This window comes from Corvus kubaryi, unplaced genomic scaffold (genome assembly GCF_017639235.1).
Source record: "Corvus kubaryi isolate FWS band 111438036 unplaced genomic scaffold, C.kubaryi_AGA036_p1.0 37398, whole genome shotgun sequence".
NCBI lineage: Eukaryota > Metazoa > Chordata > Aves > Passeriformes > Corvidae > Corvus > Corvus kubaryi.
The window spans coordinates 30,679,065-30,693,896 of NW_024581137.1; the positions used below are offsets into that span (position 1 = coordinate 30,679,065).

At 37.1% G+C, this 14,832-nt stretch overlaps 1 protein-coding gene across 6 annotated transcripts in view; it reads left to right on the top strand.

Annotated features, from left to right (window-relative positions):
* DGKB (diacylglycerol kinase beta) overlaps positions 1-14,832 on the top strand; it is a 305,960-nt gene that overhangs the window by 215,276 nt on the left and 75,852 nt on the right. For 5 of the 6 annotated variants that reach the window (XM_042044454.1, XM_042044451.1, XM_042044453.1 and 2 more), the window contains 2 exons: positions 8,699-8,789; positions 14,389-14,584. In XM_042044454.1, coding sequence (XP_041900388.1) covers positions 8,699-8,789; positions 14,389-14,584 — 287 coding nt within the window. Of the gene's footprint in view, positions 1-8,698; positions 8,790-9,537; positions 10,232-14,388; positions 14,585-14,832 lie in introns of those variants that run through there. The other variant, XM_042044456.1, reaches the window with a different exon arrangement.

Genomic DNA, 14,832 nt, shown 5'->3' on the forward strand with positions numbered 1-14,832 from the left:
AAGGACTAGAACTGAATGGAGAAGGCGGAAGGATGAGAATTACAGCTGGAATGAACTGCTGAGGGTTTTGAGAAAATTGGGCAAAGAACTGGATAAAGGGGGACAGGCAGGCGGGCAGTGGAGATTGCAGCCCAACTGCATGGATGCCTGAGAGCTACAGTGCGAAGCTATGACAAAGCATGAGAGAAAATGGAGCCAGATTCAGCTTTGCAGCAGTAGAACTGATAATGTCAGGGAGCATGATCTCACAGTGTTACTTAGTGGTATGACTACTTACGGGGTAGCTTTTCAGCCATGGGTGGTGTCATTTTATGATATGTGAAAATGTTATTTATTGTGTAAAACTGAAACTGCTCTATGAGGATTTTAGCTTTTCTGCACTTACTTATATGGTCTCTGCCTAAGCTCTGTGCCATAGGAGATTAACACTTAGATTTGCCAGAAGTACAGTTGGTAATGGAAAAAAGAAAAAATTGACAAAGATGTCTCTATTAAAATCATGCCAGTCACACATAAATCTCTTATGGATGTGCATCTCCACTGGCTATTTCCTTACCTTTGCATATGATTCATTATAAAGAAGAACAGAAATTATATGATTGTTAAGACAGAAGTAGAAAGAAGAGAACATTAGAAAAAGTCATACATTCTTATTAATATATATTATGTGCTGCAATGAAATCATTTTTACCTAAGTATAAAATTACCTAGATAATAGATTTATGAACTGTAAGAAAAGATGGAAAATATGTTGTCTGCTGAAAACTACTGTGAGAGATCTGGTAAAAATATTCTTTATATTGAATTGCAGAAAGCATTAAAATATTTTTTACCAACTGAAGTTCTATTTTCTACAATGTTGAGTGTTAAATTAGATAAAATCCTATATATACACATATTTTTATCACCAGAAATACAATGTACAATTCCTATGACATATTATATGCTGTAAAGTTTTACTTCACAGAATCGCAGAATGAATTAGTTTGGAAAATACCTCTGAGATCCTCAGACTATCAAGTCCAACCTGTGGCCAAACACTACCATGTCAACTCGAGCATGGTACTGAGTGCCACGTCGTCATTCCTTAAATACCTCCAGGGACAGTGACTCCACCACTTCCCTGGGCAGCCCATTCCAGTATCTAATCACCCATTCTGCTAAGAAATTCTCCCTAATGTCCAACAGCTTGACACTAGGTCCTCTTGTCCTGTCACTTGTTGCCTGGGAAAAGCACTGACACCCACCCCCTTCTCCCCCAGTTACAGCCTCCTTTCAGAGAGTTGTAGAGAGAGCAGTAAGGTGACCCCTGAGCCTCCTTTTCTCCAGGCTAAAGAACCCCAGCTCCCTCAGCCGCTCCTCTCAGAACTTGTGCTCCAAACACTTCACCAGCTTTATTGCCTTTCACTGGACTTGCTCCAGCACCTCAATGTCCTTCCTGAATTGAGGGGTCCAGAACTAGACATGGCATTTGAGGTGTGGCCTCACCAGTGCCGACTACCGGGGAAGAATTGCTTCCCTGATCCTGCTGACCACACTATTCCTGATACAAGCCAAGATACCATGGGCCTTCTTGGCCATCTGGGCACGCTGCGTTCAGCGCTGCATTCAGCCACACTTGTTCAGCAGCTGTCGACCAGCAGCCACAGGTCCTTTTCTGCTGGGTCATTTTCTGGATATTCTGCCCCAGGCTGTAGCACTGTATGGGGGTGTTGTGGCCAAAGTGTAGGACCTGGCTCTTGATCTTGTTGAACCTTACACTACCGGTCTTGGCTCACTGATCCAGCCTGTCCAGGTCCCTCTGCAGAGCCTTCCTGCCCTCCAGCAGATCAGAACACTGACCCAATTTGATGCTGTCTGCAAATTTGATTATTGTACCCTCAAGCCCCTCATCCAAGTCAATAATGATGGTAGGCAGGACTGATGCCTGGGGAACACCACTAATGATGAGATGTTGACTGAATGTGGCACCATTCAACATTGGTGTCTGGATCCTGCCATTTAGCGAGCCCAGAGAGGAGTGTGTCTGTCACTTGCTCTTGAGTGTAAGTCTTACAGGCTAGGACTCATTAAACCAAAAGAGCAACTTCAGACCCACCTTAGTAAGCTTATTTTTCCCAAGGAGACATTTTTTTTCCTCCATACATTGGGAATCACTTTCATACTGCTTAATGGTGTAAGTGTCCACAAATTGAATTCAAATCATAGAATGCTTTGGCTTGGAAGGGATCTTGAAAGATCATCTAGTTCTGACCCCTCTGCCATGGGCAGGGATACCTTCCACTAGACCAGTTGCTCAGAGCCCCATCCAACCTGGCCTTGAGTGCTTCCAGGAATGGGGCATCCACAGCTTCTCTGTGCGACCTGTTCTAGTGTCTCACCACCCTCATCATAAAAGAATTCTTCTTTATGTCTAATCTGAATGTAGTGTTTTGCAATTTGATAGAATTATAAATAATAATAAACCTTCCATAGAGTTAGATGTTTACTGCATGGAGTTTTATATTATCTGCTATGGTGTCTGGTAATAACCGCTGTCAGTGAGAGAATATTGGAAGACGTGACCATATTTTTGCCCATCATGGCGTTTCCTATATTCCTAGTTTCATTTTTAGACCTTATTATCTGTATTTTCAAACTTAAGAAATATGTGTTTTTATTTAGGTCTCTTTTAGGATTATTTTACTTCTCTTCTGTATTTTATCACCATACCTTTTTAAGTGCTGTAGAACTTCAATGCATTTTGAAATTAAGTTCCTCTGTCCTGCTCATTCTTCTCTTTCATGATTCCTCTATTTTCTGATGATGACCTCCTCTTTTTTCACATATACTTGTCAACCCTTTTTTCCCTTTGTACTGCTCACAGTTTCTCCGTGGAAATATACCTCCATTTCAGCAGGCTTTTCTGGTATTTCTGGTTCCCTGCAGAGGTGGTTCTACACATTATTCCACATTTGCTTGGAACAAAAGAGTGAACAAGGGAGAAAAGGGAGGTAAAGAGACCTGTTCCATTTAAATACGTAGCATTAATCTGTGGCTCTGAGCACCTTCCAGACTTGTGGTGGTTGAGATGATAAGCATCTACTCTTTATGAAATAGATTAAATGTTCTTTGCTACTTTTTTTTTCCTGCCATAGAATTTTCTTTTAAAAATTCATTACAGTCTGTACATTGTTGTTCATGAATGCTGCTCTTAGAATGGGAGCTTTATGCTGAAAACTGTATGAGTTTATGATATAGATTGAGATAACTCTTGACACTCACTGACAAAGAAACAGTACTTTTGAAAAAAAGTTGGAATAGTCTTTAAAAAAGTATTTTCAGAAGGCAGTGCTAAGAGGTTATATTTTCGGGAAAAATATACTTTCTGGAGGAATTCAAGTTCTGCTTGTCCGTGAACAGACATTGTTGCACAGATTTGTATTAGAGGTTGCTTCCTGTAGTGGACTTTTCAAGGAATTTACCTTGGAAGAATGAAGAATTCTAGTATGTTCCTGGGTAAAAAAGCTCTATATTTAGTACAGATTAAAGGATAAAAATTGACAGAACTGGAGACAAAAATTTGTTGTTTCTCTGCCACAGAATATGAAAAATAAAGCCTTCTCAGGGTCTACTTCCAACAGGTCATAATATGGTTAAATTCTGTATGTATTTTCATGCAGACGGCTAGAGGCATATTCTTGATTCAAGGCCATTCTCATGCTAAATTTAAAATCTCTGCTCAGAAAGTCTAGCTGTATTAAAACAGTTCAAAATGTATGTTATCAAACACTTCTAATATAAGCAAATATACAAGTTTTTAATCCAGTCATTTTCAAAAATGGTCAAAGTATTTCAGCTGACATTTTACAAAAATAACAGTCAGAAATTTTCTGATGTAGAAATTTTAGCTGAAGTCATTGAAGCTTGACACTGCATAATTAAAGTGGAAATAAATATAATAAATTTATAAAGCAAAAATTAAAAAGTAAATTTAAGAAGTGTAAATAGGACGTGGTAGAAAGTGTGACAAACTTGCAAATGTAGCAATAAGCTCTTGCCCTGAGTATAGACCCTAAGTGCCAGAGTAAGAATTTGTTACTTGAGTTAAAGGTACTCCTCTTTTATTGTGACCTTTTATTAGCAGCCCATAACTGGTGTATTGTTATGCATGTTCTGACAGAGTGATCATAGTGCAATGAAGTATACATGCTCTTCAGGTGTTGAATAAAGTATTTACTATTTCCATATTTAGATACAGGACAATTTTTCAATGACATGCCTTGTAATTGCTTAATCAGAAAGGTTATATAAAATAGTTTTAGCAGTAGGGGGGTTTCTGATTAACTGATAATGGAGCAAACCCATATCACAGACTATTTTGATTATTTTGCCTTGATTACCAAATATCAGTCTGAACTTTTCCAAGAAATGTATCTAAGTTTCTAAGTCTGATATTTATCCACAGTATAGAAATGCTGTAAGAAATGGCAGTATTAGCCTTTTTATACTGTTGTTATGACCTGCTCCTGAAGGTGAGAGTAGCTGAGGTTCTTGTTAACAGATCCCTTGGGGCAGATTAGAATGAAATGACACGGAATGACCGGTGTTTATACATACATGGATATCACCACCCGTGGATCCAGTGATGAGATTTGATTGTTGCTTGGTTGAAGTGATGGCCACAGTCTTGATCTGTCAGGGCTGGGGGAAGCCCCCGAAATGTATAGTTCAGTTGGTTGATGTGCGTTCAGGTTCAGGTAGGAACACACCCAGGTACCTCCCCTGAGATGGAAGTTCAACACTGTCTCTTGAAACACTGTGGATCATGCTCAGTCCTCTGGTGGAAGCCCCCAGAAATGAGTCTGGGGGCACTTTGGGAATCTTTGATGGCTTATGATGTCTTCTAAGACATTACAGTTGCTTCTCACATCAGCTAGGTTTAGCCAGTTATGCCCCATCAGAAGGGATGAACACCTTCAGGCCTGTGTCTGAATGTCCTGGTACTTCCCCAGGACCAGAGTTTTATACCTGAGCAAGTTGCATAACTGAGGACATTGGCATGATAAAAAGCGTTATCGCACCTAGCAAGATCTGCTCCTCACCAGCCTCTTCCCTTGCTTGGCTCAAACCCCAGCTTGATGCTAAACAGACTGGCTTGTTGTGGTCCTCCTCTAGTGCTCGTCCCCTCTTCACCTGGGGTGTTCTTGGGTTTTGTCACCACACATCCAGAAACCCACCTCCTCCCCTTCACTTGGGGGATGCAAACCTGGCCGCAGCAAAGAGCCTGCTGCTTTTGCAAATGGCCAATTGTTTGAGTCATTAACCATTAACATTTCAGTCTCTCACAACTGTCTTGCAAATTTATTTCATCCCTGTTAAAGAAGATCATTCCACTTGTCAGAAGATTGATCAATACTTGAAAATGTGTAACATTGCCAGCATAAAAAGTGTTTAGGTTCTTGAAGTACAGTTTTGTTTTGTCATTCCTACACCCATAGGCTGTATATTTTGACATGCTCTAATACAATAGCAACATAAGTCAGCCTTTAATCATGACTGATGTTTTATTTATATTGTAAAGTTGTTTAAGAGTTTAGATAAGCATTTTGAGGCATATGGAAGTAACAAAAAAACCCCAAGCCCTTTTCTTTAGAATAATCCATTCCCTTTCCTATTCCAACAAAACCAGTGTTGTAAAGAAGAAGCAGGCTTCAAACTTACTTTTGGTCATCTCTTATTAAAAGCTGAGAAAAGTCTAAATCATTTCCTCTGGGAGAGAGAGAATATAGATGTGACAGCAGCCTGTGATGCAGTTTCTTACAGTTTTAATGTGGCAAAATTGTTATTAAATATATATTTGTTTAGCAATCTAAAATTTAGTTACATTATGGAAGAAATTAGAATGGCCATGATAGTAGTTCACTAATCTTCTGAATGGATTCTTCTGCTGTTTGCTGCTGTATTGATAAGCAGATGAGCTTTACCTCTTTGAAACAGGAATGCAAGTGGAAGATATGAACTAAAGTTGAGGTTTTTATTATTATTAGAAAAATTGTAATATTTACTAGAATAATAAGACTTGTCTTGCTTATGAAAATTTCGGTATAATTTCGCTGAAGTTCTTTATTTAACTCCATTTTGTATCTATGAAAAGTTTTAATACAATCCTCTGTTCAATAAAAGATGTAGTGCATTTGAATAAAACCATGGAATTTAATCTATTTCATGGCTTGTAAAAGAAGTTGGTAAACCATTTGGAAATTAAGCATAAAATTATTTGTATCTACATCTATCTTTGTATTTGAAAACTGGTCAAGTAAGTTGTCCTTCTATGCTTAAAAACAGAGACAGTCAACTGGAGATGGAGAACAGGCTCACAATACATTTTTCTGCCTGATAAAATCTTAGAGGTTTTATTAAAATTATAAGAAATCAAAAACTCACCTGATATATTTACTTAATCTTCTGTCATATGGATTCTACAAGGTTTAGATTTATAGATCTAAATTTTCTAGTAATCCTTGAGTGCATTGGCAATGCTGGGGTTTTTTTTGGTACCTGAATTTGACACAGTATATGACTTAAAGTAAATTACTTAAAAATATATGTCTATTTTAACTTTGCATAAGTCAAAGAGTTTGTTAGATAGAGTGCTAATAAGTGAGTCAATTTAAAGCAGTCTTTTAAATAAAGAGAAAGAAAAGATTCTTCATTTGAGGTAAAAGTAACTGAATAGCAAAAGGAAAGGCTATCAAAAGAAGATACAAAGGCTTTTTATCTTAATAATAGGATCAAAAGAAATTACAAAGTATTTTTATGAATACTTACATCAAGGTTTTGTTGGTTTTTTTTGTTTGGTTGAGGTGTTTTGTTTGGTGGCGGGTTTTGCTGGGTTTTTTGTGGTTGGTTGGTTGGTTTTGGATGTTTTTTTGTTTCTTTGCTTTGGGGTTTTTGTTTGGTGTGGGATTTTTTTGTTTTGTTTTGGGGTTTTTTTGGGAATTTTGATTATTCATCATCCCTGTCTAGAAAGTAGTGGGAAGATAGCTGCATCCAGATTTTCCAAAGGCACCCAATGGAAATTCAAGACTTAGTTCACATTTCTTTGGAAACAAAAGGTTTCTAAATTTTTTTCTATACGTTGGCATAAATAGAGCACTTGATCCCAGGTCAGTAGGCAGTGTGCTAACTAAACTGCAGGTGTAGAACGAACATATGTCAGACCACTTCCATTCATGGACCCAAGGAATCTGGACCTGAATCTGGCCTGAACCCTTCTGGTTGTTGGAGCACCTTCGAAAATATGCATTTATCTGAGAACAGGTTCTCAAAAATAGTTTCCAAATATTTTCAGATTTTCTGTGTAAAAACCTTTGGAAATTCCTGTAATTTTTTTCATCGGAAATGTGTCATTTCCTTATTACTCTTCTCTTCCCAACTCTGTGTAGGCTACCAGGTTGGACATCTTTACACACCTCTAATACTGCTCCAGAAATTGCTGACTCTTGTAACAGGTTTCTGGAAATGGCCAGCACTGCAATACCTCTTTGCATTTTGTAATTCTAAGAGTCATTAAGTAGGCTTTAACAACAACTAAATAGCCTTTTATATGTAATTTGAAATAATTACGGGTAGGATTTGTACTTTTGACATGTTTTACAATCATCTACATTTATGTTTCACTCTTCACTTCTAGCTCATGCAAACTCAGTCGTTTTCAAGTTAAAAGCACAATGTGCTGTGTCAGAGAACAGTTTATACAAGTGGAGAAACTGTGTTCATATCTGATTCTTAAGTGGGAATAATGAATTCTAATTCAGTGTCTTTTGTTGTGGTTGTTTAGCTTCTTTTTTTTTTTGTTACAGAATAATAATTACTCATGAGAATTCACAAAAAGTACACGTTCTTATTTGAAATGGTGCTGTTGGCGTCCTGATTGTATTTAACAGTATGCTATAAATCTGGTAAAACAGAAGTGCAGTTTTTATGTATTTAAAAAGAAAAAAGTGTAAATTCTGCCTGCTGTCATGATAAACTAAGCAATTTACTAGCATTAAATCCAGTTTTATTTTCCTGTAGACCTGTTAATGAACTTCAAGATGCAGGCCTCATTGCCCATTTAAAATGTGTCTATGAGTGAATTACCTGGTAATACAGCTCTCCTACTGCAAAATATCTAAAGATTGTTAGATCTGGAATTTTTATTTTCTTGTAGTATCTCATCTGTCACCATGCACAATAGGCATTTGCCTTTACTTTTAACTAGCTTAGGGCAAGCTGCATTTTTGTCTTGGCTTGTCTTCATGATGGGATTGCCCTGCTTGCACATTCTACTACTCTGCAGGATAAAGATGTTAACTGTGAATCAGAAATAGTATAGTAGGTGTAAGACATGAAATAAAATCGATACATTTTTCTGAGGCATGTCACTGGTTAAGTGACAAAAAATATTCTGATAGTCACTGAAAAAGAAAAGTCAAAGGTACATTTGAACCTGTCAGTTCAACACATTCCTGTTATCCCTTTAGGGGATATCATACAACTTGACACCAACATTTAAGCTTTGAAAATTATGAGCTCATCTATTTCAAATGGGATGTCACATGTTCCCAAGCCTTTGCCATTACTTATAGTGGAAGACAGGATGATCACTTTTGTCACATATTGATAGTGAATAAGATCTTTCTTTTTTTCTTTTCTTTTTTTTTTCTTGTTTCAGAATGAAGAACAAATTTTGGTATTTTGAATTTGGCACTTCGGAAACTTTCTCAGCCACCTGTAAGAAGCTGCATGAATCTGTAGAAATAGAAGTAAGAAACTAATTGTTGCCTTTATCCTTGAAATGTCACTAGTTTGGCTGAAATGCAGGGAGCAAGGGTGCAGAGTGCCTGAATCCACCAAGGCAAGGCAGTGCACATCCTTTCGACCCTATATTCCAAAATATTATTTTTATCATGCCTATTTGTAGTGTAGCCCTGCACACTGGAACAAAGTTCAGTTTGATGATTAGTGAAGTCTTAATACAGTAGACAAGGTCAAGAGGTGAAGTATAACATTAGAAATCAATAGGGAGTGTGGCTAGGTCAGATGGAAAAATGAAAGACTGTTGGAGGGAGTGAGAGCTGTTGCAGGATTAAAATAAAAAAAATAATCTTATTATTTCTGGGTCCCAAGGTTTTCTAACCTTTAAAACTCAATTCCCTAAAATTGTACTTACTTTCCTGAATAAAGGTTAAAGAATATATATATATATTTTTGAATTATTCCCCTTCATTAAATAGCTTTTCTCTCTGCACAAGGGGTCATCTTGCCATTGTATATTGAACATTAACTAAAAAGACACAGGATACTTACAGACAAAATAGGAATTTAAAATAATGTGCCACTGCCACTTTGATGGGTGCTAGGATAAGTGGCTGTATTACATAAACTGTTTGGGGGTCTGATGTTTATAAATAAGTACATGAAAAATGAGAAATGAGTGAAGATACAAACTGAGAATTTAGGTCAAATAATGAAATAATTTCTCAAGACGATTGTGGTGCTTTTCCTTTCCAGTAGTAATGAGGAACCACATTGTGTCAATGGAGTATTTGTGTCACAGCATGAGGCACTCAGAGAGGTATGGTGGGAGCTATGAGAGTCGAGTCAAAGCTTCCTAAAGGGTGAAGTCTGAAATGATCTGAAGGAACCATGTGCCTGGTAGCAGAACAAGTAGCAAAGAATACTGAGACTGAAACTGTAACACCAGCAGTGCCACACTTGCCTGTTATGCTGTTATGTTTCTCTTTGAAGTGAAAACATGTTCCTCACATGTTAGATTAAAATATAATAAAAATAAAACAAAACTCCAGCAAAAACCTTAGAAAAAACACTTAACCAAAAAATCCCCCTTGTTTCCCAAGAGAGTGCTTCCCATACATGAGTTTAAGAAAATGTAGCATGAAGAATATTTTGTTAGTTATTGGAAGAAATACTTAACCTGGTTTGATTAGATTTGAATAAACTGCAAGTTAAATGTACCTTTTGATTAAATACAAATTGAAGAGCAGGGTTTCCCAATAAAATATTAATATCTAGAGAAAGTCATACATATTCTGATACATACTAAGATGTGAACTTTAACCATATGATTGTAACCACTGAAAGTGTTAACATCACAAAGCAAACAAGTCAGTATACAAGTTTGTGGTGCTGCTCGTATCAGTTGTATAATTATTACCAATTCATGTCAATAACTGTTATTGCCAATAAAGTGTTACACTGCCAGTATATGAGACGTTTTTTAGTATTCACTTCATCTATCCTGGTCATTACCATTAGTCATACAGTGAGGAACAAAAAGCATAGTTTCCAAAATTTACAGGAAGTGTTAGGAGGTAGTTATTCGCATATTTATTTACAATGAGTAAATTACAATGCTTGCCAGTATGCTTGTATCTAATGTTTCTTGTTTGAACATTATCAGCATTTTGGAGTAGCACCGTTTTAATCTGATTTTTAACCTGATGCTCCTTGGGGATGTCACTGTAAATGGGAGGTTGATGTATGAGACCACATTTCACTCCAGATAAAATGCACAAAGAATGTGTTTGCTCTACAGCCAAATTTTGAATGCACAATGCTTGGGAAGATTAAGGATCTGTATCTCTGAGCTGTGAGACAGTGATCTAATGTTCTCTGGGCAAATATTTGTTCAACCATGTATTTGATTTCTAACCTAATTAAGCTTGGTTTTTCTGACATACATTCCTGACTCATGTTCTCTGTTTCCTTCTGTATGAGTGTGAGATGCAGAAAAAGTTGGACACAATTCTTATATTATCCAGAATAAGATGGATTTTTGTTTTCAAAATGGGATGCAAGAAGTTGAGGAAAGGTTGTAATGGAAAAGAAAACAAAATGAAACAAAAAACCCCCCAAAACTAGGACAAAATTAAGTATTTATTTTCAATAATTATGTGTCAGTAAACAAGGCAGAAGCTTTTATAATTTAGAGAACTTGCACTTTATTTCGACTTCAGAAAAAAAGAAAGGCATGTGAAAGGTATTTAATGAGAGTAGGTATAGATGCTGTGTAAGTAGGGGTGGCATGGACAATATCTGCAATGCTGTAAAAGCGTAGTGGGACCAAGGTAAGCCTTCTATACCACCTGGTATTACTGGGTAAGGTAAAGGAGTTTAAAACATTCCTGTGCACTTGCTTGATATTGCCCTTGGTTTCGCAGCAAAGCTGTCATACCAGCTCTTTTCAAGCATAGATACGTATTTTCTCAACAGAGGGATGATCTGAAAATATTTGATATGATAAATAAGGCATAAACAATAATACCCAGGAAGTGACTGAGGCCAGAAAAGAAGGTAAAAAAGAGTTAGAAGAGCTAGCATTTCCTTTTTAATCTAGGTAGACATACTCCACATTTTAAAAACATGCTTTTGTTTTTACAGCATCATTACATTATTTGAAATAAAAAGAAAAAAGAAAACAAGCAGAACACGTGTGTTTTGTTTTTGTAATAGAGGAATGTGTTAGGACTATGCAGAGGTACCTGTAGGGCAAACTTTTTGGCTGTGTATGAACAAAAGAAATGCTCCTTTTTTCTTAATTCAGAAAGTTGCTCATCACTGTGGGACTCTGAGGCCTCGTCACATAATTGTCTTAGTGTACTACCTGCTGTGCTCAATATTGAGTGAAAATGGAAGCTAGACCCCACGCCATCCTATTTCACAATTCTTCTTTTATTTAAATAATTCCAGTCAGTTTGGGGGACGCCAGACCTTTATAAATTAACAGCAGGGAAATACCAAAGGTGTCAGATTGCATATTTATCATCTTTCTCGTGTAATACTTAAATATGTATTAAGAAGTGACTGACATAAATTAGGCAGATTTCAGAAGCCACAGGCCGTGGCTTGTAGAGGACCCCCTTCTGCTTGACATTTCATCCTTGTCAAAGATCAAATTATTTTAATTTAGGCTGCAAATTATAAGAAATGAAGACTTCTTTGTGGGAATTCCCTGTGGTAATCTGACTTTTGTTGTTACTGCTGCTTGTCAGTGTGCAAAAGATATAATATGCATGCAAATAAGGTTAAAAAATATGTACTATCTAATTATCCAGCCAGTACATTCCACTTGAAGACAGTGGGAGGCCTGACACACAGTATGTGTTTGATTCATTGAGGCCTGCAGGGTATTTACACAAGATTACTTTTAATTATGAAATTAATATCTGTTTATCTAGAATGTATAGCAGTAAGTGAGCATACACATGAGCAGAATTTTTAGCAAAATAAATCATCTTAGTATTTAATACATATAAAATGCCAGAGAAAACCACAAATTTGCTTCCAAAAATCCCAGTGAAGACCTATGCCTTTATTCTTGTAAGAAAAGTGTTATTAAAAAGTTACACTTTCAATTACAGTAGTTGCCACAACTGCCAATTCACTTTCAGATATGCCTTTTGACTTTAAGGGTTTCCCTGTATGAATATAATCCACAGGTTTAAAATTTAATTCTTGAAGAGCAAATATGAAATGGAAATCTTAGTGTTGAAATTGTTCTCTCTTCAGATTTATGCTCTTCTTAGAAGAATTAAGATGTGTGTGCATTGTAATACAGTTCTGTTTTATGATCTCAGAAAGTTTAAGAGTAAACAATTATTCACAGTTGTTCTTGAGTTGTACTTGGCTTTTCTTCTTCAAAGCTGTGATAAAGGTTTAGGCAGAGAGCAAGAAGTGCCAGTGACCCACAGAGCAGCAAGCTGCAAGATGTCAGTGGACTACTACTGAAGCATGCTTAATTATTTTTCCCGTTTTCTTCCTGATTATTGTATATTGGAATTGTAAAATAATACTCTTAGTTAGTTTGAAATGGTTGACTAGATCTTCTACAAGCTTGCAGAACATTGCAGGAGTAGGATCTAATGTATTAAAAATGCGCTGCTCTACGCTGTGGTGCGTGTGACTTGCCAGGATATTGATATACTCTATGTTGTTTTTTAAGCTAATCTATCTCTAGCCGAGGTGCAAGTACATGAATCCTGGGCAACTGGCTGGTTCAGAGAACTCGTGTAGAAATGGATGCTTTGCTTTCCACCTGCAGGTTCCGCTGTTGTAATATGAAGTTGGGGTTTTTTTTCTCTTGAAGAGGTTCTTCAGTATTTTGCTACATTTTATATGGGTTAAAAAATTCCTAATGTTGGTAGACAGGAGGACTTAGCTTGAGTAAATTATAGCCAGTGAAGGCTAGGTGTATGCTGTTAAGCTAGGTTCATCTCATGCAGTGAGTCTCAGGTGAACTGTATCTGAAAATGTCGTAGGCTTCAACCACCTGAGAAAATGTTGCAGTTTGTCACTGAGCAGTCTGATATGTTAGGATCCCTGAGCCATTTTCCAGAAGTGAAAAAATGGTCCCATTATAAGATAAAATGGGAAGCCAGATTTAGCAAAGAAATGTACTTGTATAAAATGTCTTAATCTCCAGGGTTGCTATAGGAAGCATGAGAAATACACACTAGTGACATGGGTTATGATTCCAGCACTGAAGCACTGAAGGGACTATGCCACGGGCTAAGATTACTTCTGTGTGTCCAGTAAGTCTTGGAAAGGTTTTAGATCACTGATTCCTCTTCTTTAGCTCCTTATCCTATGTTTTCCCTTAGTAATGATGCATATTTCAGAGAAGTGGTTGGCGAAGGTTCTGGGGTAAGAAACGCTGTAGCAGCATCAGCAATTGCTGTACCCACTTCTACTAATTTTACCTCTTGCTAGGAGCTACTAGTGAGGCATAGCCCTGTGCTGATATTGTTGTGCCTTTCGATTGAAACTAATGCCTGTGTGATGTTCTGTGCTCTTGGGTCTTGCTTAGACTCCTTTCCATATGTCTGTGTATTCTCTGCATGCAGGGACTTTTATATTCAGTTTGTTGTGGAGGGGACTCAGTTGTTAGAGTGACAAGTATCATTGCAAAATCATAAGGCAGAAAATTTAGCTGGAAAAGGCAACAAAAACCCTCCAGTTATTGATAAAGAAATTTTGGTAGTAAAAACATTTTTCTGCTAATAGCTGTAGTGAAGCTAGAAATATATTTTACTTGGGTCAGTGAACAGGTATCAGATAACAAGACAGTACCAAATGATCCCACGCTTAGGCAATCAAAACCTGAATAGCAATCATATTTTACCTTCTGAATGATGATCTGTTCTTATACCTCCTTTTCAGGTACAAAATTATTCAGGTACAATCTTAGGTATAAACATTGAATAAACTATTAGCAGTGTTAAGAATGATAAATTGCTGAAGAAAAATATCTGAGAAAAAGAACATTCAGAGTTTTCTTTCTCTCATACTGCTTTCTCTCTCTTTTTCTTTTTTTTTCCTTTTTCTTTCTTCCTTTCTAATCAGTGTGATGGAATTCAGCTAGACTTAATCAATATCTCTCTGGAAGGAATTGCCATTCTAAACATCCCTAGCATGCATGGTGGGTCGAATCTTTGGGGAGAGACAAAGAAAAGACGTAGCCACCGTCGGACAGAAAAGAAGAGGTCAGATAAAAGAACCACCGTTACAGATGCCAAGGAATTGAAGTTTGTATGCCAAGGTAAGCTTACAGATTGATATGGGCTATCTGGCTCCATAATGTCAACTTGGTTATATAATTGACCTTGTCAAGAAAAAGGATAGGCAGTTCTTAGATATTTCCTTTCTTGTGCTTTTAGCTTTCTGATGGGAAGCACTGGCACAAGGGCACAAACAAAGACATACTGCCAATTGCAGTCTCTATACTTGCAAGCCTGCCTTAGGTATTACATGTTACGCTGACTAATCACATCATGTGGCACTGTTTGC